General features: G+C 42.4%; 1 protein-coding gene across 5 annotated transcripts in view; it reads left to right on the plus strand.

Moving 5' to 3' along the window:
- The window catches only part of AGK (acylglycerol kinase), a 126385-nt gene that overhangs the window by 30034 nt on the left and 73725 nt on the right, over positions 1 to 22626 (plus strand). Inside the window, exons 2-4 of one of the 5 annotated variants that reach the window (XM_082400354.1) lie at positions 7836 to 7978; positions 10235 to 10488; positions 16073 to 16190. In XM_082400354.1, coding sequence (XP_082256480.1) covers positions 16090 to 16190 — 101 coding nt within the window. In that variant the 5' untranslated portion in view covers positions 7836 to 7978; positions 10235 to 10488; positions 16073 to 16089. The other 4 variants (XM_082400356.1, XM_082400355.1, XM_082400357.1 and 1 more) reach the window with 4 other exon arrangements.

A 22626-nucleotide genomic window follows, 5' to 3' on the forward strand; every position in this document is an offset into this window, starting at 1 on the left:
GAACTCTCATTCATTGCTGATGGGAAGGCAGAACGGTACGTCCACTTTGGACGACAGTTTGGTGGTTTCTAACAAAACTAAACATACTCTTACCATATGATCCAGCAATCACACTTCTTGGTATTTACCCAAAGGAGTTGAAAACTTATGTCCACACAGAAACCTACACATGGATGTGTATAGCAGCTTTATTCATAACTGCCACAGCTTGGAAGCACCCAAATGACCTTTAGTCGGTGAATGGGTAGATAAACTGTGGTCCATCCAGACAATGGAATATTATTCAGGGCTAAAAAGAAATGAGCTATCAAGCAATGAAAAGACATGGAGGAAACTTAAATGCATATTACAAAGTGAAAGAAGCCAATCTGAAAAGGCTGCATACTATATGATTCTAATTATGTGACAATCTGGAAAAGCAAAACTATGGAGATAGTAAAAAGATCAGTGCTTGCTGGGGTGGGGGTTGGGAGAGAGAGAAATAGAAAGCACAGTGAGCACAGTGGTTTTTTTAGGGCATTGAAATTACCCTGTATAATATTATAATGATGGATATATGTCATTATACTTTTGTCTAAACCCATAGAACATTTAAGACCAAGAGTAAACCCTAAGGTAAACTATGGACTTCGGGTGATTATGATGTGTCCATGTAAGCTCATCTTTAGTTAAAAAAAAAAAAAAAGGCACCATTCTGGTGAGTGATGGGATAATGGGGGTAGGCTATGCAAGTGTAGGGGCAGGGGGATATATGGGAAATCTCTGTACCTTCCTCTCAATTTTGTGATAAACCTAAAACTGCTCTAAAAAATAGAATCTTTAAAAGAACACCTCCTTAAAATTCATTATAGATAGAATTTCCTCCTTTTTGTTTCAGAATACTTAGAAACTGGGTTACTCTGGGAGACTGGGTTTTGCAAAACAATATTGGAGAACTTGCTTGATACAATCAATGTGAACCCTATCTTTGTCCCTTTTCATGCCTATGTTAAACAGCCAACTGGAAAGTGCCAGCCAGGGCCCAGATGTCGTCAGGAGGAGGAGGTGGCAAAGGACAAGGAGACACATTAACAAAAGATGTCACTTTCAGGAAAAGGGAGGGCCCATATCGATCATGGGTGAGAATGGGCTTTGCAGAGGGTTCTTATAAAATTCCATGTTAAATGTGGAAGATATTCTCTCTCCTAGCAACCTGCTGGTTTCTTGAAAGGCCTCATTTACATGTTTCCAATCTGTTAGTTACTACTAACAGTGGATATTAAAGGTCACAACAAAGAAGAGATTTTAAGCCTAAATACCACAAGATCTCCATTTCATACTTTTCTTATTGGAAACAAAGTAGTCTAAAGAAGAACCTGTGTGCATAAAATATGTAAACAAACCAAAATGAATGTTAAAGGAATTCGTACATAATTTTCTATGGTAAAAGTTCTGGTGGAGGAACATCTATTCCCATAAGAAGCAGATTCCATCTGAGATGCCTCATGTAAGGCTATTTGCGGTGATATGAACGTTATACCAATTTTTCTGAACACTTAACTCTATTTTAATGTTAATGAATCTATAGCAAATGAGCATGGCCCAGGTCCAGGGTCCAGGGGAATTGTTGGAGAATGATTTTAGGAACAATATAAGGTTAAACATACCAATTGATGTCAACTAGCTCCTTTCTGTTTTCATCTGTTTTTCCCATAAAATTTCAACATCATCTTTTTAAAAACATTGTCCTCACTGTGTCTCCTACCCACCAAGAGCCTATGGCTTGTGCTTTATCAAGTCAGTGCTCTTGGCTTCAAGGAGCAGAAAACCCTGGCTCTAACTGGCTTAGACCATAATGGAATTTATTATTTCACATTATGGGATGTCCAAGTTTGAGCAAACTCCAGGCATAGTCCAACCATTTGCCTCAACGATGTCAGCAAGGACCCAAGTTCTTTCCATCTCTTTCTGCTCATCCTCTGTGAGCTGGCTTCGCCCAAGGGCTGGCTCCCTTCCTGGCTGAACAATAGTTGTAGCAGCTTCAGGTATTATGTACACATATGACCCTATCTATGGGAAAAAGTGGGACCATCCCTTTCATTTTTTTCAACAGCATTATTGAGGTGTAATTCACATACCTTACAACTCTTTCATCTAGAGTTTATAATTCAGTAGTTTTTAGTATATTCATAGAATTGTGCAACTCTCACCACAACCAATTTTAGAACGTTTCATTCCCCCAAAAAGAAATCTCATACCCATTAGCAATCATTTCCTATTTTTCCCCCAACCATCCCCAACCCCAGCCTCAGGCAACCTCTAATCCACTTTCCATCTCTATGTATTTGGCAATTCTGAATGTTTCATATAAGTGGACTCATACAATATGTGGTCTTTTGTGACTGGCTTATTTCACCTAGCATAATGTTTAAGGGTCATCACCATATCTTTCTTGAATGTCCCCTTTTAAGGAGAATGAAATCTTTCCTGAGATCTCTCAGCAGACTCCCCCTAAGACTCTCTGGTTTAAATTGAGTTACATGATCAATTCCTAACCCAAGCACTGGCAGTGGAAGACGAATTACTATGAGGACCTTAAACTGATGTAAACTAACTCCCAACAACAGGGATGGGGTTACCTAGTCACCTGCAAAGTTGTCACAGGCAGGCAGGGACTGTGAAGGTGAGAGGTGTATACCTGAGCAAAATTTGGTTCCTTTTAGGAAAGAAGAATGGGGGAAATGGATGATGGATAAAGAAAGAAAGTGTATACTACACTTAGTACAACATAATTACAAGTGGAGCCAAGAATCAGGGGTGAAAGAGGCTACACTTATCTTGGGTTTATTTATTCTATTGGTCTTCCTTTCTTTCTGGCTTTTTGTTCTGCATCTGTAAGTTTCCGACTGTAGGACACTATGAAGGTTCTATTGCTGTAGGTTTACCATGGCCACTGCCTCAAGTGACTCGATATACCATCCCTGCAGTAGATCCTACCATCAGGCTTAGCTAAGCTGACCAAGTTCTGGAGCTTCAGGGAAGTGGCAAAAGCAGGGAGAAGTAAGTGAGAGGTGAGAGCCACACAGCACCCTCTCTAGGGTAATCAACAGCCACCTTTGCTGTTCTAGGTTTATGTGGTTGATGTATATAACTGGGAAGGAGGTTGCAATTATGAGAGTATTAGATATACGCATATGCATGTATATCTGTATATGTATATCTTGTCAGTGAGCATAAAATTAAAATGTGGGGCTACCTTAAACCTTGAGTCTCTCTCCCTTGGTTTAGTCTCACATTCTCTCACTCTTCCACATTAGGGAGCAATCTGACTGGCGACTTAAGCAGTTCTTAAATCCCCAGTGATCCGTGAGTGATCATGGCACTTCTATCTTCCTGTTTACTCTTACACTACTTCTAAACAGAGGTTGTTTCCCTTCAACATTCTTTTTGTTTTTTAAAATTAATTAATTAATTAATTAATTTTTGGCTGTGTTGGGTCTTCGTTGCTGCGCGCGGGCTTTCTCTAGTTGCAGCGAGCAGGGGCTACTCTTCTTGCGGTGCACGGGCTTCTCATTGCAGTGGCTTCTCTTGTTGCGGAGCACGGGCTCTAGGTGCGCGGGCTTCAGTAGTTGTGGCTCATGGGCTCTAGAGCACAGGCTCAGTAGTTGTGGCGCACGGGCTTTGCTGCTCCGCGGCATGTGTGATCTTCCCAGATCAGGGCTTGAACCCGTGTCCCCTGCATTGGCAGGCAGATTCTTAACCACTGTGCCACCAGGGAAGCCCCCCTTCAACATTCTTAATAACAGATTTTGAGCCAAGAGAAAGTCACCTCAGGATTGGTTCTGGACTAATGGGAAGCTACTGGGTTTCCAGATGGTCTGTCATCATGTTAGGAAAATACTACAGATTGTTAAACATTTTATTTTATTTGGAGGTATAGTTGATTAACAGTGTTGTTAGTTTCAGGTGTACAGCAAAGTGATTCAGTTATACATATACTTGTACCTATTCTTTTTCAAATTCTTTTCCCATTTAGGTTATTACAGAGTACTGAGCAGAGTTCCCTCTGCTATACAGTAGGTCCTTGTTGGTTATCTTCTTTAAATATAGCAGTGTGTGCATGCCAATCCCAAACTCCCTAACTATCCCTCCCCCTGCACCCTTCCCCCCCCGCCCCCGTAACCATAAATTCATTCTCTGTTTTGTAAATAAGTTCATTTGTATCATTTTTTTGGATTCCACATATAAGCGATATCATGTGATATTTGTCTTTCTCTGTCTGACTTACTTCACTTAGTATGATCTCCAGGTCCATCCATGTTGCTGCAAATGGCATTATTTCATTCTTTTCTATGGCTGAGTAATATTCCATTGTATATATTGTATGTACCATATCTTCTTTATCCATTCATCCGTCGATGGACATTTAGGTTGCTTCCATGTCTTGGCTATTGTAAACAGTGCTGCAATGAACATTGGGGTGCATGTATCCTTTCGAACCATGTTTTCCTCTGGATATATGCCCAGGAGTGAGATTACTGGACCATGTGATAGCTCTATTTTTAGTTTCTTAAATATTACAGATACTGAGACGTAAGTAAGACTCTTCCAATACTAGGGGCTATTGGCTATCTGTCAGCACATTCTTCTAATGCCCTCAGGGAAACATGACTTCATTTTATAGGCAACTGAGTTCACAGTTTCATTGTGTAGCTTATTTCAACGTGTAGCCAGTACCATGTGTGGCAATGTGTTGTGTGAAAGAGACACAAATCCCTATCTTTGACGGTGCAGAATGTTCTCCAAAGATCCCAGGCAAGAGTTGGAGACCAAGGAAACTTCCAAATGACTACTGGGAATTAATTTTCTGCTGCTTAGGAACCTCACTTAACTGTCAGCAATGCTGAACAAAGAACATGGGAAAGGGAGAGCATGAGCCATGCCCGTGTCTCTGGCTGTGCACCTCTGGATAGCTCTTTGGCCTCATCTAAGACATGAATGTGCCAGTGAACCTCAGGGATGCTGCCCAAGGGGCCGCTGCAGGCATCTAAGGGCTGTGGTGTCAGACCTGAGTCTTCTTCTCTGGAACTAGAGATGCTCATCATGGACCAGCAGAGGAAAATTTCCAGGACTCTCCCTAACTGTGAGAGAGGACCAGGCTCCAGTCTTTGACTAACAGAAGGTCTTGGGGCTGCCTAAGCCAGAGTGTCAGGTTTCTGCTGGGCTGCAGGAAACCATTCAAGGCTGGCTAGCAATTGAGCCTGATTATTTTGGGATCTGTGTACATCCTAGTAAAATAGAGTTTGGAAGAGAGTAGAGTTGGTGTAGGTCTCCAAAAACTCCAACTTCTACATCTACCTAGAGGAGTGCATACAGGGATTCCTTCATTATCTCTGATGTCCCCCATTTGTCCTATAAAAATACATGATTAATGGCTGAAGTGAATGATGCAGACTAAAAACATTACCCTTGTTCGAGAAAGGGGTAGATCAACAAGAGTGTAGCTCTCAGGAAAGGCTGCAGGAAGGATGTGATTTGGATGAGCAGAGAGAAGGAAAGGGGGCACTACAGGTTTGCTCTGGGGTTGGGTGAGGGATTGCACAAATGGCCCTAAACAGACAGAATGTCAGACAGAAAAATAATTTAGTTTTAATTTTGATGCACTGAAAGTATTGAAATATCAACCTGTCCAGGTTGGATTCTCCAGGGAGCATATTCTATGACAGTGTGTATTAATTTCCTATTTGCTGCTGTAACAAATTACCACAAACTTAGTAGCTTAAAACAACACACATTTCTTATCCTACAGTTCTGAAGGTCAGAAACCTAAAATGGGTCTGTAGGGCTGTGTGCTCTCTGGCTGTAAAGGAGAACTTATTTTCTTACTTTTTCCAGACTCTGGAGACTGCCTACATTCCTTGTCTTGTGACCCCTTCTTCCACCTTCAAAGCCAGCAGAGCAACATCTTCTCTCTCTCTGATCTCTGGTCTCCTTCTTATAAAGATCCTTGGGATTACACTGGGTCCACCTGGATAATGCAGGATACTCTTCCTATCTCAAGATCCTTAACTTAAACATGTCTATAGAGTATTCATAGGTTCTGGGGTTGGACATGGACATTTTGGGGGGGGTTATTACGCTGTCTGGCATACAGTGTTTAGCGTTCAGAATCAACACCTGCAAAAAGGGAGAGAAGGAAGCAGGATAGAGTAGAGGGAGAAGCTGAGCTATGATGCAGCCTGACAGCCGCAGCTGACCCCATGAGGAGCTCTGGGGCTAGGATAACTGGTCAGAGGTGTCTTATTTGGGTCTAAAGTGACAAAGCTGTTGTACTTTCTCCTGGATCAGGTCATTAGCTGTGGGTCACTTCCAGAAGGGCGTGACACCGGTCAAGATGGCTCGCTGCATGGAGGCTGCCCCGGCAGGGGCTGTCTGTCACAGTGCTCCGGGCAGCTGGGACGGCAGGTCTTTCCTTGAAGGCGGATCCGGGTGGCGCATCTCCATGTCCACTGCTCAGCCCTGGTCATGATACCTGAAAAGAGCCTCTGAGAGGTTTCCATGTTTTAGTGTCATTTGTGGCCTTACAGACTACACGTGTAGGATGTGGCTTCCACTCTATCCCCCCACAGGATGGGGGTGGGGTTAACTTCTGTAAACACGGATAATCTTTTTTTTTTTTTTTTTCCAATTTCTGATCTTTTTTTTTTTTTTTCACTTTTTTTTGGGGGGGAGGAATATAGTTGCTTTACAATGTTGTGTTAGTTTCTGCTGTATAGCAAAGTGAATCAGCTATACGTATACATATATCCCCTCTTTTTTGGATTTCCTTCCCATTCAGGTCACCACAGAGCATTGAGTAGAGTTCCCTGTGATCTACAGTAGGTTCTCATTAGTTATCTTTTTTATGCATAGTAGTGTATATATGTCAATCCCAATCTCCCAATTCATCCCACCTCCCCCTTCCCCCCGGGCATCCGTCCATCCGTTTTCTACATCTGAAACAGGGATAATCCTTCACTTATTTATTTACAGCTGTGTGCCTCTAGAAAGGATACGAAGGGGCAATCATTGGCTTAACCAATGTGGCCAAAAAGGGGCAGTTTCTACAGCAAAAATATTAATAGTATAAATTATATCATTTCAAAAATAAATGGGATGCTTCAATAATGCTTTACAGTGTCAGGAAATACATGTGTCGTGTGATGGGTACAGTTAATTCCTCAGAGATGAATTTACGGCTCACTCCCATTTTGATGCAGGTATTTTCCCATTTGCAGGTGACCTATCTGAGCCATATGACCTATTGTTCCTGTTTATACAAACATGCAATTTAAGGAGGGAACACAAAGGTCTCTCTCAGAGACATGCCCCACACCACGGCTACACTCCTCTCTTTTGCAAATGTAATTCTGAGGCTTTATTTTGCGGAGATGTCTTATTTTCTCTAGTCTGAGAATCCGGATAAAAACCTGGGAGATATTTCCAGACTTCTCTGCTGGGAACTCAACAGCCTGACACCAACATTCCCAGTTACTGCCACACTGGCCACAATGAATTAAAGCCTTCATATTAAAGAAATAAAGTAAAGAAAACTAACAAATATTCCCTAATGGTCTCATGAACACTACTCGACTAGTCCTGAGTGAGGTGGGCTGTGAGACACACGACCCTCCACATGCCCTTGTTCTCCCTTCCCTGGAGGGACTGCCTCCCCCGTGGGGTGCTGTTTTCTCCCTGGTGGCAGAAGCCTGTCACCCTTCTTCACAGGCATTCTGGGCATCTGCCTTGTGATGCCTGAGCTTTTCAACAGTGCATGGCTCTAACTCACATAAAACCAGAGTTTTCTTTTCCCACAGCTCAACCCCATCCAGATGTTACCTTCCGGTGAGACCCTCACGCCCTCTCCCCGGAGCTTTGGGAGACTCAAAGCTGTGACCTCCGTTTCGAACAGGGGATCTGAAATCTCACCCCAGCCCTGGATCTTTGGCATCAGCCCTCTGTGAGTTAACGTTCCTGTCTCCTGTCTTCAGTGACCCTGGGGGGTGGATTGGGGAGGGGTCGGTACTCAGAATTCTCGCCCTGGCCGACTAGCACTCCATCCATGTGTACAGATGGCCTGCTCCCGATGGGCTTGAAACTCTCAGGCGCTCATCCCAGTTTTGCCAAATACATATTCTTCCTTCCAGGGTACCTGTTGGATCCCAGGGATTTTCTGGTTAGCTGGTAGTTGCTTGAGGTTTAGGCAGTGGCTACAGGAAAAAAAACAAAACCAAAAACACCACAAGTATCTATTGAGTGTTAACTCTGTTCTGTGTACTTTTCTAAAGGATTTACGTGTATGGACTCACTTACTCCTCATGACAATCCAATGAAGTAGACACAGTTATTATCATCATCATTATAGAAACTTAGGTACAAAGAAATTAAAGGTATTGTTCAACTCCCTCAGCTAGTATGTGGCAGAGCTGGAATTCCAGTCCAGGCACCTGGTTCCAAAGGTGCAAATACATTTACCTACTGGACAGTGCTGCCCTCCCACACTGGCTAAGTGCAGTGTTAAGACCACACTAATGCCCATCTGCAGCCTGGGCAGTGCTATGCTCTCATCCAATTGTGCCAATAAGTCACAGACCACAGAGGGAGGCCTCTTTTCACTGCCATAAAACTATCCACGCCGTGTGCACAGATACACGGCCATGCTTGCACAGCTGTCGTCACAGGGGCGCTCACAGGCCAGCATGCACATGAGCCCATTCAGTGTGGTCAGATCACATCCATACGTGATGCAGGTGTCCCAGTGAGACTGGATTCTGTTCTTTGTTGACCCTAAAGACAGAAATGAGTGTAGAGCTCCCTGTCAATGTGTTATCCAAAAGAAAAATAAAATCAGCCCTACAACAACAAGAAAAGGTATACATATATAAAAAGTATACATATACAAAATATACATCTATATATAAAGTATAGATACATATTTTAAGAAAAAGCTTCTTTCTATATTTCTTCATTTTCTGATTGGAAAATTATGGAAAATTCATTTAAGCCAAACTTTTCTCACTTTGCGGAACCACTGTTTTGCTGAAACCCTAAAGCTTAGTGTGCCCATTGGACCATGCAGCATCAAGTTCCAGATTTTTCTAGCCTGAAGGCAAGCAGTTCAGCAACTCATTTTCAAATGCAAATGTTTTAGATGGTTGGAAAAGGAGAGTTGAAAATAACTGTCTCTCATACCTAGAATATCACAACATCTTATAGCTAGAAGAGATTTTTTACGGCGATCCAGTCTTCTAATTTACAGGTGGAAGGGCTAGGAAGTTCACCCTACTGGTAGTGTGGGCTCCTGAGGATTAGAACCTGGCCGAGTATGCTTTACTGCACCATAATCTCGTCGGTGGTTCTCATTTCTCTTAAAACATTCATCTGGGGGGGCGATAGTAAGGATGCGTATCTTTATGCAGTAAATGGGGAAACTAGACTGCAAGCTCTATGAGGGCAGGGACAATGGGCGGGGGTGGGTGCTGTAGAGGAGTGCATCCCCTGTGCCTAGCGCATGCGCAGCACTCAGCAAATGTTGGTTGATCCAACGATGGATGGGAGAAGAAAAGAAAGAAACCTTGACTGACTGGTATGGTCCCCACAGCACACGTGCGGGTGGGGGAACTGGTGGGAGGGGGACAGAGAATTAGAACTGCCCTCTGGTGGTCAGCATGGGCCCTGGCTTCTCTGCAGCTCTCTTGCTCTCTAGAATCTGTTCACTACACTGTGGCCAGAGGTGTTTAAAATGCAAACCAGATCAGGTCACTCCCCCGACTGAATCCTCTCAAGGTCTTCCCATCCCATTCCATATAATGTCGGAACTCCTTACCACCATGGCCCGTCTTGCCCACCTCTCCGGCTTCATCGCTACTTCTTATTGCTTAGTTGTCTCTGCTTCACTGGCACTGGCCTCCGACTTGGTAAACTGCCTCAGGCTTTACAGATTTTGCACTGGCCGTGCCCTCCTTCAGGTTCTCTTTTCCTCTGGATCTTTGCTTGACCTGCTCCTTCTCGCCTTCAGGTCTCAGATTAATTGCCCCTTACTCGGAGAGGCCTAACTTAGACGGCCTAACTTAAAATAGTTCTCCCCCCACCCCACTCCTTTTCTATCACCTGTTTTCGTTTTCTTCGTGGTACATAGCACTACCTGAAATGGCCCTGTTCATTTAGTTATTCTCCGATTTAGTGCCAGGTCCTAAAACAGTGTTTGTCTCGGTAGGCTTTCCATAAAATATTGCTGAGCGACAGAGGGATGGATGATAAGGCTGAATGGATGAACAAATGAGCGATCGAAAACTGAAGGCACCCCCCCGCCCCCGGCGCGCCTCGGGCGGCCCCTGCAGACCGCACCCTCCTTGCGCGCCAGGAACCCGCCGCGGAACCCAAGGGCGGCGGCAGCGGTTTCCCTTCAAAGAGCAGGGGAATCTTGAGCGAGCACACAGGAAAGGCAGCTTGCGCGCGGGACCCGCCTTGGTGAGTGCGGCGGTGCCGGGGCGGGGAGCCGGGAGCGGGGCTCGGGGACCCGGCCCGGGCGGGCGGGGAGGGCCCCGGGGCGTGGGGTGGGCGTCGCGACCCGGGTGCGGGCGGAGGGTGGGAGCGAGGGCCGGGCGGAACCGCGCGGGGAGGGCTCCGTGCGGATGGCGGGGTTCCTGTTGCCGCTGCGGGAGGCTGGTGGCCTGGGGTCTAGTCCCAGAGCTGCCTTGAACTTGCGTGACCCTTACCCACTTCTCTTGGGGCGGTGGGGGGGGGGGAGCGATTCAGCTAACTCATTTGCAAAATGGGGCGAATGGTTTCTGATCGCCTGATGGATTGGTTGATTGGTTCGTTCATTCCAGGTGCTTTACTAGGTTTTGTTTGCTAGAGATGCACAGACAGAACCTGCCCATTGTGGGGTCCCAAGTCTAGTGAGAAAAGCCCCGCCTCATGGTGAGGAGGGTAGAATAGAATCAGAATTGGGGAGTTCTTGGAAAAAAAAAAAAAAAAACCCATGCATTTCGGACGAGACATGCAACAGTTATTTATCGAATGGCTATTATGTGCCAAATTTTATTCAGTAAAAATTTAAGTTTTTACTGAGATTGGGGAATAAGAGTTCTGTTGGGTACTTAGAAGGCATATACACTGCTAGCTAATATATTACATATTTGATGATGACTTAAATCCGGAAAAATTTACAAGGTTCATCCATACCCCTCACAGATGTGAGCTTTACAGCCAGATCAGTGAAGCAGAGCAGGTGTATTCTCATTTTACTAAGGAGGAAAGTGCATTCACAGCCCCATCAGATGTGATCTTCGCAGCCAAATGAGTTAAGCAGAGCAGGTGTGTCCTCATTTTACTAATGAGAACATAGAGACAGGTTAAATGATTTACCCAGGCTCTCACTGCCAGTAAGTAACAGAAGTAGGACTAGAATCTAGGCCTCAAGACCCTTGGACCAGTACTCTTTCCACTACACTAGGTTGCCTGCATGTTTCCACAGTAGTTTTGTAATACGCAGACCCATTCATTTGTGACACAAAGGGAGTTCCAGTGGGTCATGGGTGGCCTTAAAACAGACTCTTAACGACTGTTAGATTGTTCTCGAACTTCTGTCCTTGCCTTAGATATTTTACCTGTACTCCAACTTTATCTCCTTCACACTGATGAGCCCCAAATCTATATCTTCCATCCAGACAATTTCTCCTGGCTTCAAACTGCTAAGTCCAGACGTCCATTGATCATTTCCTTTGGATGCCCCACAGGCATCTCAAACTCAATATCTCCAACACTTTTCTTCATGAACCTACAGTCCAACTCTAATGATTGAAATCACTATTCAGTAAGTTGCCCAAGTACAAAACTGGCTTGGTTCCTCTTCTCTCACCTCCTACTATCAGTTGATCACCAATGGCTGCTAGATTCTATTTTCTAAAGATCTGCCACATCTATCCTCTCTCTGTCTCCTTTGCTCCTTCCTTCGTTTATGTGCCTAGAGATTGTGGTAGTAACTTGCTACTGGCTCTCTGTAGCTTTTAGCTCAGCTTCTTCCAGCCCATTTTCCATTCTGCTACAAAGTGATCTTTCTACAGTCCAAATGTGATTCTATCACTCACTTGCTTAAATCCCTTCAAGGTTTTTCATCATTTTCAATGTACCATCCAAAGTCTTTAGCGTGGAGTCAAGGTCCTTCCTGATCTTTTCTGAACCTCCCCGACCTTCCCCGTCCTTTATCTCCAGACTACTATTTCTCAGAGTGTGGTGCTGACCTCCGCTAGAAGCATGAGAGTACTCATTAATAATGAAGATGATGATGCCAAAAACTCGGCCTCTGTGCACTGGTGCCGAATCGAATCTTGGAGACAGAGTTTTGGGTGAAGTAGAAAAGAATAGCTTTATTGCTTTGCCAGGCAGAGGGGGACACAGCAGGCTCATGCCCTCAAAAACTGTGTGTCCCAACCCAGGGGGATTTGGTGACTTTTATAGCAATGGTTCAAGGGCGGGGTTGCTTATAAGGATCAGGGTGTGTGCAGGGCCTGCTGTTCCTTTAATCTGGCCTCAGGTGGTCCTCTGATGAGCTTCTGTGATTCTGGAGGTTATTAAACTGTGACCTCTCTGAAATGAAGATTGCTTCATCAAGTACTTCACATCTTCCATTTGTTGGGGGTTTTAGTTCTGTGCAAGAGCTCAAAGATATTGTTCTGTGTATCCCTTGAGGTGGACCCAGGACCCTGCCCCAAGGCTGCACTAATATTTTTTGACTGCTCCTCCCTTGTCTCTGTGTCCCTTCCCTTCCCTGATTAGCAACTGTTTGAACCTGCCCTTTGGAACTCGGAATGTCTAGAAATGGGAGACACAGAAAGGCTTTCGTGCCCAGGAGCCCCACAGGGTCCTGCTCGGTTTCACTAACAGCCCAACCAGAACAAGTCAGACTCTCAGGGGGTAATGCCCAAGAATCTGCATTTTAACAAGTTTTACACTAGAGTTTGAGAGGCCTTGTTCTCACCTTCCATATTTACCCTGCTCTTTATACCTGACTACCCACCTGTGTTTCCCTGAACATACCTGGCTATCATTTATGCCTTTATGCACATCAATCTCTTTAGCTTCTCATTTGGTACTCCTCATTCTCCAAGACCCCGGGTAAATGTTACGCCTTCTGGGAAGACTTCCCCCAACCACGGACCACCGTGTCACCTCCAGTCTACATTGGGTCATTCTTGTGGCTTCTGACAGAGCCATGACTTACCCCTCAACATCCTTCCCACTGTATTACAATCATAAATTGTGTAATTGTTCTGCACTTGTGGGTTTAACAGTTGCCAGCACTTGAGAATAGAGACTTGTGCTTCTCTGCCTAGCACCCAGCACAGAGTCTAGCATGCTGAATGAACGAGTGCTTTAGGGTGCGATGGAGAGGCATCTGATTATCACATGTGCCTTTGGGTTCCTTTACGTACCATCCTGTACTGTGGCTCTGATTCACAGGAAGGAGGGCTCCCTGGCGCTGGCTTCATTGTTGCTGGTGATAAGGATGTGTCTGGCCTTGAGAGGAATTTTAACCAATGGTAGTGTTAAAGAAAAAATTATGTAGTGACACTTGTTAAAGAATGGTAAGGCAGACTTTACTCAAGGGTAGGGAGAGGCATCTGGGTGGACGTAGAGACCACTGCGGTGGTGGTCTTGGAGTGGGGGAAGGAGGTTGGACTCAACTCTGACTCCAACGAGGACAAATGGGGGTTTATAGCCAAGGGGCAGGGTGGGCATCAGTGGATGGAAAATTACTAAGAGGGAACATCAGGGTTAAGGGGAATTCTTGTTAGGCTGACTCAGTAGAGTTCTTGCTGAAGGCAGGCCAGGGTGATAAGATATCCAGGGTGGTCAGATACCAACGGTGGAGGTGGGGGATTTTCACTACACTAAGTAGGATTCTTGCTCAAACTGGATTTTACAAGGGCAGAGAGGGAAGCCCAAGCTAGGGCCTTGTCCAGCAGAGCTCAGAGGAGCCTGATTAAAGTTAGGTCAAGAAGAGAGTCTTTGTGGTTAAAGGGAGTAATAAAAGAACTAGAATCTTCAGCAAAAGCTGAAGATTGTTTTTTTCTTGGTCTGTTTACCTCATGCACACAAAGTCATAAAAATTTTCTGTATCTGTTTAGAAAATAATTTATATTTATTTTTAGAAAATTTAGAAAATACATTGCAATTTAAGATGTAAAATAAATGTCACCCATTTTCTCACAACCAAGAGGGAATTGCTTAAAATTTCTGTGTGTTTATTTCTACTGGTGTTTTTTTTCACTTATATTCATGTTTGAACATAATTGGTAAATACCTTGTGTACAAGGCTTTTTAATCCTGCTAATTTTACTTAACATTATATTTTTAGTTTTTTCCACATCAACAAAAATTCTTAGTGAAAAAAAATTTAGTGTAGTGGGGGAAAAGTGTTCCTTAACCTTCATAGGGCCCCTGGCTAGGTCTGGAAATTAAACTGACAAAGACTGATCAACAGGAGGAAAGCATACAAGTTTACTCAGCGTAAGTTTTACATGATACGAGAACCTTCCTAAAGAAATGAAGACCCAAGGAAACAGGCCCGAGTATTTTATTTTAGACAGTCGTGGAGGAGCGTGATAGGGTAAAGGGTATGAGGTAATTATAGCAAATGGGAAACTTAGCAAGGCCTGCGTGTTAGAATTCTTCTTGGCATCCCTTTTTCTTTGGAGACAAATCGATCCTTCCTGCTGGGTATAGGGCAGGCACCTGTCACTGGAGGGTTTTATGATCTGTTTCAGGGAAGAAGGGCAAGGTGGGGAGATGGTCAGGGTGACCTTCCTGCTTCTGCCGTTTTCCCAAACTCCTTCCGCTTAAAATATCCACTCTGCCAAGGTGCCATATTTTGGGGTAGCATGTCTTGAACCCCATCACATTCAACAGTTATTTACCGAATGGCTATTATGTGCCAGGTTTTATTTTAGACACAGGGATACTGCAGTGACCAGAACAGTCAAAATCTTTACTCTTGCGGAGTTTACATTCCAGTGGGGTAAGTTAATAAACAAACGGGCACATAAGGATCATCACAGGATAAGTGCTGTGACGAAAAGAAACAGAATAGGTTTATATGGTCACTTTGTTTTTGAGTAAAGTTATGCTAGTTTACCTTCCGTATAGGAGTGTGTGTCTATCTCATTTTGTCATCAGTGAGTATAATCATTTAAAAATTTTGGTAATTTTATAGGTGAATAGTGATAGTTCTTTGTAATTTGCATGTCTTTGATTACTCAGGAAGTTGAGCATTTTTACAGAGCAATGTGCATTTCCTCTTCATTGGGTTTTCTGTGAATGTTCTATTGAGGGCCTAGTGTTTTCTCCTATTTTGAATAATCCCTTTACATTACTAATTTGATTACTAATTTGATGATATATACTTTATATATAATGGATAAGCAGACACTCTTTTTTTTATTTTTCCTTTTCTTTTCTGGCCGTGCCACACGGCTTGCAGGATCTTAGTTCCCCGACCAGGGATCCAACCCAGGCCCTGGCAGTGAGAGTGCCGAGTCCTAACCACTGGACGGCCAGGGAATTCCCAGATAAGCAGATACTCTTAAATAGCAGTATAATGAGTGTAAGAAGAAAGCAAAGACAGGACACCTAGAATTCCCTTCTTCTCTTCCTGCTCCTCTCCCCCTTCCTTCTAAGAAAAAGTGATGAAAGAAGAAAAAAGTGTAGTTTAGGTGGAAAGAAGTGAAGAAAGAAAGAAAGAAAGAAAGAAAGGAAGGAAGGGAAAGGAAAGGAAATGGAAGGGAAGGAAGGAAGGAAGAAAAGAAAGAGAAAGAAAGAAAGAAGGAAGGAAGAAAGGAAGAAAGAAAGAAAAAGAAAGGAGAAAGAAGAAAGACAGAAAGAAAGAATGGGTAGGTGCGTGGGTGAGAAGATGAAGATGATGTAACTAGGAAGGAAAAGGCGGGAGGAAGGAAAACACATGGAGAGGATGAAAGACCCGAAGACAGTCATAGGGACTCTGCACGATTCCCTTGGGCAATTATATTTTTCTTTTCTGCCTCTACTAATCTAGCAAATCCCTGAGAGAAGATGACTGTGTTCTTTAAAACACTTCGAAATCATTGGAAGAAAACTACAGCTGGGATCTGCCTGCTGACGTGGGGAGGCCACTGGCTCTATGGAAAACACTGGTAAGTATCTGACAGCCCCCATCCCCCTGCCTTCACATGCAACAACAAAACAGTCCAAAAGGGCCTACGGTTAAAATCTTGTTTAGCTGTGCTTGTCTCTCTAAAACAGTGTGATGTAAAAGGAAAGCAAATGTTAAAACCTCAAAGACAAAGGCTTCTTGTTGTACCCAGTTCTGAAAGATAGAAACTGTATAGAGCTATTAACACTCGTCCTTCAGTGGACACAGATTACTGCAGCGAGATCAGAATGGGGAGAAATTGAGGGCCGCCTAGAGAGAGACAAGGGACTTCCCTAGTAATAGTAGAGGGTTGGAACTCACACGTGTCCTTGGGTGGTCCTTCTGTTTCCTGCTATGGTCTCTTGATCTCTAATAGTGCCCTTTGTTAGACACTGAGTCTGCTACCTGCAACCCCTGTGATTTTCCTCATCTAACCCATTAGCAACAACAAAACTAATGAACCTATTAGTTCATTTAAATGAGACTTAGACTTTCAAACCTTTTGTTTGAATAAGGAATTCCAGGGAGTCATGGGTTTTATAGACTTTCAGGTCTGTGGGGAGAAGAAAGCGCCAGAGCTCCTCTTCTGGATTAACATGGTAATAAGATTTAAATAAACCGTTTTTATATAAAAATTATACAAATTACTAAGAGAGCCGATCAAATTGCAGTCTTTTGGGGATTCAGGGCTACGTCTTAAATATATAGCAACATTCTCTGACATCCAAGTGTCCTAAATAACTGCTTTGTTAAACAGAAAAGTGAACAGACTTTATAATGGAAGTCTCCACGTTGGAAAGGAGAGTCACACTGGTACTTCTGTGAATGTTCTCAATTCACCACTATCAGAGATAATTTATGATGCACATGGTGTGTACTTTTTTGCAGGTGTGGAGAAGATGGAACATTCCCCCCTTTTCTTTCTAAGTATTCTCAAGGCTAAGCACTTGAATTCCATTAGCTAGCCTATAAAGAACAGACCTAAGAATCTTACAATTTTAATATACAAAAAAGAGAAGGGCAGAGGAAATGTTTTAACAAATTGTGTATGGAGCATATAATGTTTGGCTTTTCCTCCCTTTTCAAACTATTGGGCTGACCAAAAAGTTCGTTCTGGTCTTTCCGTAACATTTTACAGCAAATTTGAGCCGTAACATTTGAGCCCTCGAGGAAAGGCTCCTTATACCTCCTGCCAAGGTAGGAACTAGGATTTCCTATTCAGGAGCACCCAGTCCAGGCCACAGCTGGCTCAAGGCGGGAGAACCTCCCACCTGCTGAGGATTATTGCCATTGCTACTACTGGGTGAAGATGTGAGGAAATAACCGTGTCCCCTGTTCAGGATGTCTTTAAGGTACCATAATAATTTCTCGCAGCGTAGTCTTGAGACTTCAAAAAAGGCCCATTCAGTCTGTGGCACGTCGGAGGCCTCATTCTCAGTTGGATCTGAAACAGCTTGAACGAGAGGCGTAGCAGGAGGCTGGAGGCATCATTTTGCTCTGTCTCTACCCTTGACATTCAAGGTTACTGCTCAGAATGCAACCCCCCATTGTCCTGCATAGCTTCCTTTTCTCAGACTTCTCTCCACATGCTCTGGTGCTATTTAGCACCCCTCCCTCCCCCTTTTAAAAAATTGTGGTAAAAAAACACTAACAGAAAATTTACCACCTTGACCATTTTTAAGTGTACACTCAGTAGTGTTAAATATATTCATATTGCTGTACAGCAGATCTCTAGAACTTTTTCATCTTGCAAAATGGAAACTTTATCCCCACTGAATACAACTCCCCATTTCCTCCTCCTTCCAGCTCCTGGCAACCACCATTCTATTTTCTGTTTCTGTAAGTTTGACTGCTTTAGATACTTCATATGAGTGGAATCATGTAGTATTTGTCTTCTGTGACTGGCTTATTTCACTTAGCATAATGTCCTTATGGTTCATTGATGTTGTAGCATATGGCAGGATTTCCTTCTTTTTTTAAGGTTGAATAATATTCCATTGTATGTATATACCACATTTCTTTATCTGTTTATATGTTGATGGACATTTGGATTGCTTCCACCTCTTGGATATTGGGAATAATGCTACATTGAACTTGGGTGTGCAGATATGGCTGTAACATCCTGTTTTTAATTCTTTTGGGTATAAACCCAGAAGTGGGATTGCTGGATCAGATGGTATTTCTATTTTTAAATTTTTGAGGAAACTCCATACTGTTTTCCATAGTGGCTGCACCATTTTACAATCCCAATTTCTCCACATGCTTATCAACACTTGTTTTTCTGTTTTTTTTTTTTTTTTTTGATATTGGCCATCCTAATGGGTGTGATATGGCATTTTGTGGTTTTCGTTCGCGTTTCTCTTAATGATTAGTGATTTTTTCGTATGTTTGCTGGCCGTTTGTTTATCGTATTTGGAGAAATGTCTGTTCAAGTTTTTTGCCTATTAAAAAAAAATCAGGTTATTTGTTGAGTTGTAGGAGTTCTTTAACCTTTTATGAGATACATGATTTGCAAATATTTTCTTCTATTCCGTAGATTGCCTTTTTCTCTCTGTTGATTGTCCTTTGATGCACAGAAGTTTTTAAGCTTGGTGTAATTCCATTTGTCTATTTTTGCTTTTGGTGTCACATCTAAGAAATCATTGCCAAATCCAGTGTCATAAAGCTTCCCCCCTATGTTTTTTTCCTAGGAGTTTTATAGTTTTAGGTCTTAGGTTTAGGTCTTTAATCTATTTCGAGTTCTTTCCCCAGTGTGTCATCTAGGTGGCCTTGTCAAACATCATTTGATCATACATGTGAGAATTTATTTCTGGGCTCTCTGTTCTGTTCCACTGATCTATATGTTTGTCTTTATGCCAGTATCATACTGTTTTAATTACTGTAGCTTTGTAATATGTTTTGAAATTAGTGATAGGCCTCTAACTTTGTTCTTTTTCAGGATTCTTTTGGCTATTCAGGGCCCCTTGAGATTCCATATGCATTTTAGGATGGTTTTTTCTATTTTTTCAAAAATGCCACTAGAATTTTGATAGGGATTACATTGAATCTGTAGCTCATTTTGGGTAGTATGGACATTTTAACAATATTAAGCCTTCCAATCCATGAGCATGGGATGTCTTTCCATTCATTTGTGTCTTCTTTAATTTCTTTCAGCAATGTTTTATCATTTTTAGTATACAAGTCTTTCACCTTCTTGGTTAAAATATTTATTCCTAAATATTTTATTCTTTTCAGTGCTATTGTAAATGGGATTTAAAAAATTTTTTTTCCCCTTTTTCTTGCATTTTATTTTATTTTTTATACAGCAGGTTCTTATTATTTATCTATTTTATACACATCAGTGTATACATGTCAATCCCAATCTCTCAATTCATCCCATGACCACCACCCCTGCCCCCGTTTTCCCCCCTTGGTGTCCATACGTTTGTTCTCTACATCTGTCTCTCTATTTCTGCCTTGCAAACCAGTTCATCTGTACCGTTTTTCTAGATTCCACATATATGCATTAATATACGATATTTGTTTTTCTCTTTCTGACTTACTTCACTCTGTATGACAGTCTCTAGGTTCATCCACATCTCTACAAATGACCCAATTTCATTCCTTTTTATGGCTGAGTAATATTCCATTGTATATATGTACCACATCTTCTTTATCCATTCGTCTGTCAATGGGCATTTAGGTTGCTTTCAGGACGTGGCTATTGTAAATAGTGCTGCAATGAACATTGGGGTGCATGTGTCTTTTTGAATTTTGGTTTTCTCTGGGTATATGCCCAGTAGTGGGATTGCTGGGTCATATGGCAATTCCACTTTTAGTTTTTTAAGGAACCTCCATACTGTTCTCCATAGTGGCTGTATCAATTTACATTCCCACCAACAGTGCAAGAGGGTTCTCTTTTCTCCACACCCTCTCCGGCATTTGTTGTTTGTAGATTTTCTGATGATGCACATTCTAACCGGTGTGAGGTGATACCTCATTGTAGTTTTGGTTTGCATTTCTCTAATAATTAGTGATGTTGAGCAGCTTTTCATGTGTTTCTTGGCCATCTGTCTGTCTTCTTTGGAGAAATGTCTGTTTAGATCTTCTGCCCATTTTTTGATTGGGTTGTTTTTTTCTTGACATAGAACTGCATGAACTATTTGTATATATTGTAGATTAATCCTTTGTCCATTGATTCGTTTGCAAATATTTTCTCCCATTCTGAGTGTTGTCTTTTCATCTTGTTTATAGTTTCCTTTGCTGTACAAAACTTTTAAGTTTCATTAGGTCCCATTTGTTTATTTTTGTTTTTATTTCCATTACTCTAGGAGGTGGGTCAATAAAGATCTTGCTGTGATTTATGCCAAAGAGTGTTCTTCCTATGTTTTCCTCTAAGAGTTTTATAGTGTCCGGTCTTACATTTAGGTCTTTAATCCACTTTGAGTTTATTTTTGTGTACGGTGTTAGGGAGTGTTCTAATTTCATTCTTTTACGTGTAGCTGCCAAATTTTCCCAGCACCACTTATTGAAGAGACTGTCTTTTCTCCATTGTATATCCTTGCCTCCTTTGTCATACATTAGTTGACCATAGGTGCGTGGGTTTATCTCTGGGCTTTCTATCCTGTTCCGTAAATGGGATTTTTTTTTAACTTCCTTTTTGAATTGTTCATTGTTAGTGTATAAAAACACAACTGATTTTTGTGCTTTGATTTTGTAAACTTTGCAAACTTTTGCAACTTTGCTGAATTTGTTTATTCTAATAGTTTATTTGTGTGGACTCTTTAGTGTTTTCTACATATAAGATCATGTCATCTGCAAACAATTTTACTTCTTCCTTTCCTATTTGGGTGCGTTTTATTTCTTTTTCTTGCCTAATTGCTCTGGCTAAGATTCCCAGTACTATGTTCAATAGAAGTGGCAAGAGTGGGCATCCTTCCCTTGTTCCTGATCTTTAAGGAAAAGCTTTCAGTCTTCTCTGTTGAATATGATGTCAGCTGTGGGCTTTTCATATATGTCCTTTATTATGTTGAGGTAGTTTCCTTCTATTGTCCTTTAAAAAAAAAAATCCCAAACTTTTCACATAACAGTCCTCACATTATTTTTTATAATACTAACTTAGTTTTTTCCCTGGAAAAATCTTACCCTGCAGCTCTCTTGAACAGAAGCTGCCCTCCTCTTCAAATGGGTTGTGAGGTGGGGTTGGCATTCTCCTAGCTCCTCAGTACCTATTCCAAACCATTACTCTTTCATCTTATAAAAATCTCTTCTCCTTTGAGGCTCATAATATCTGGCTATATTATAAAACCATAAACCACCCAGCTTTCTGGGATCTCATCTACATTAGACTTAGGCTTTGGTGCCTAGCTTATCAATGTCCTTTTCTCTTTAAGAGAAAAGGACATTGTTATCTTGTTATCTTTCTGAATGCCCTGAGTGTTTATGTGAACAACCCACCTAACAACACCTTGTCTTTCCTTTCCCAGACTTAATCTATTCCTGGGACTTTAATACTTTGCCCTCTTTCAGCTCTCCCCATTCTCACTGGTTGAATGCTAAACCTTGTCATCACTTGTCCTTGTTCCACTTTTGAAAATGGAACTTAAGCATCTGAATCTCTCATTTCAGCCTTCTATTATTCCAGTTTTCTTCCTTTACTCCTGTTTTTCAGTGTTATCAAGACTTCTTGTCCCTTGGGCCCTCCAGTTTCTTCCCAGTCTATCACTCATCCCTGCCTTCTTCACTTTCTTCCTGTCCTAGGTTCCTTGATTCAATACATCACACAATTCAACACAGTTTTTCATATGTCTTCCCTGGCCTTTTCACTCTCTCATTTCCTCCTCCTATTTTAAGTTAAACTTTTTGAATAGGTTCTCTCTGCTTCCCTACCTCCTACCCATTCTACATCCTGTGTGGTCTTCATTTGAATTAGTCGCACCAGTTTTATTACTCATCCTTTTTGACTGCTCAGCTTTAGACACAGTTGACTCTCCTTGAAACACTTTTTTTTTTCTTGGCTTCTGACTGCCAGTTATCTGTTTTCCCTCCTACTCCTCCGGCCATTCCGTCTCACCTTTTACTTCTCCCATCTGCTCAGGGGTTGCAGAAGTAGTTCTCTAGGACCCTGCCCTAGGCCCTCTGCTCACTTTATACCCTCTCCCTGTATAATCTCATCTGCTCGCAATGGCTTTATTGTCAGCCGTAGGTAGACAGACCGCAGGTTTGTATTTCCATAGAGACCTCTTCTGAGCTCCAGACCTATGTGTGCATTCAGCTGCTTACTGAACTTGTCTCCTTGGTTGCTTCCTAGGTGCCTCAAACTCAACAGACTAAAAATAAAATCAAAAGCTTTGCCGTCAAACCTGTTCCTTCTCAGTGATCAGTGCCACTCACCATCCAACTTCCCAAACTAAAAATTTGAACGTCATTCTCCATTCGTCCTTCATCCTTATTTCCCA

The sequence above is a fragment of the Balaenoptera borealis genome (assembly GCF_965194805.1).
Source record: "Balaenoptera borealis genome assembly, chromosome: 7".
In the NCBI taxonomy this organism is placed as follows: domain Eukaryota; kingdom Metazoa; phylum Chordata; class Mammalia; order Artiodactyla; family Balaenopteridae; genus Balaenoptera; species Balaenoptera borealis.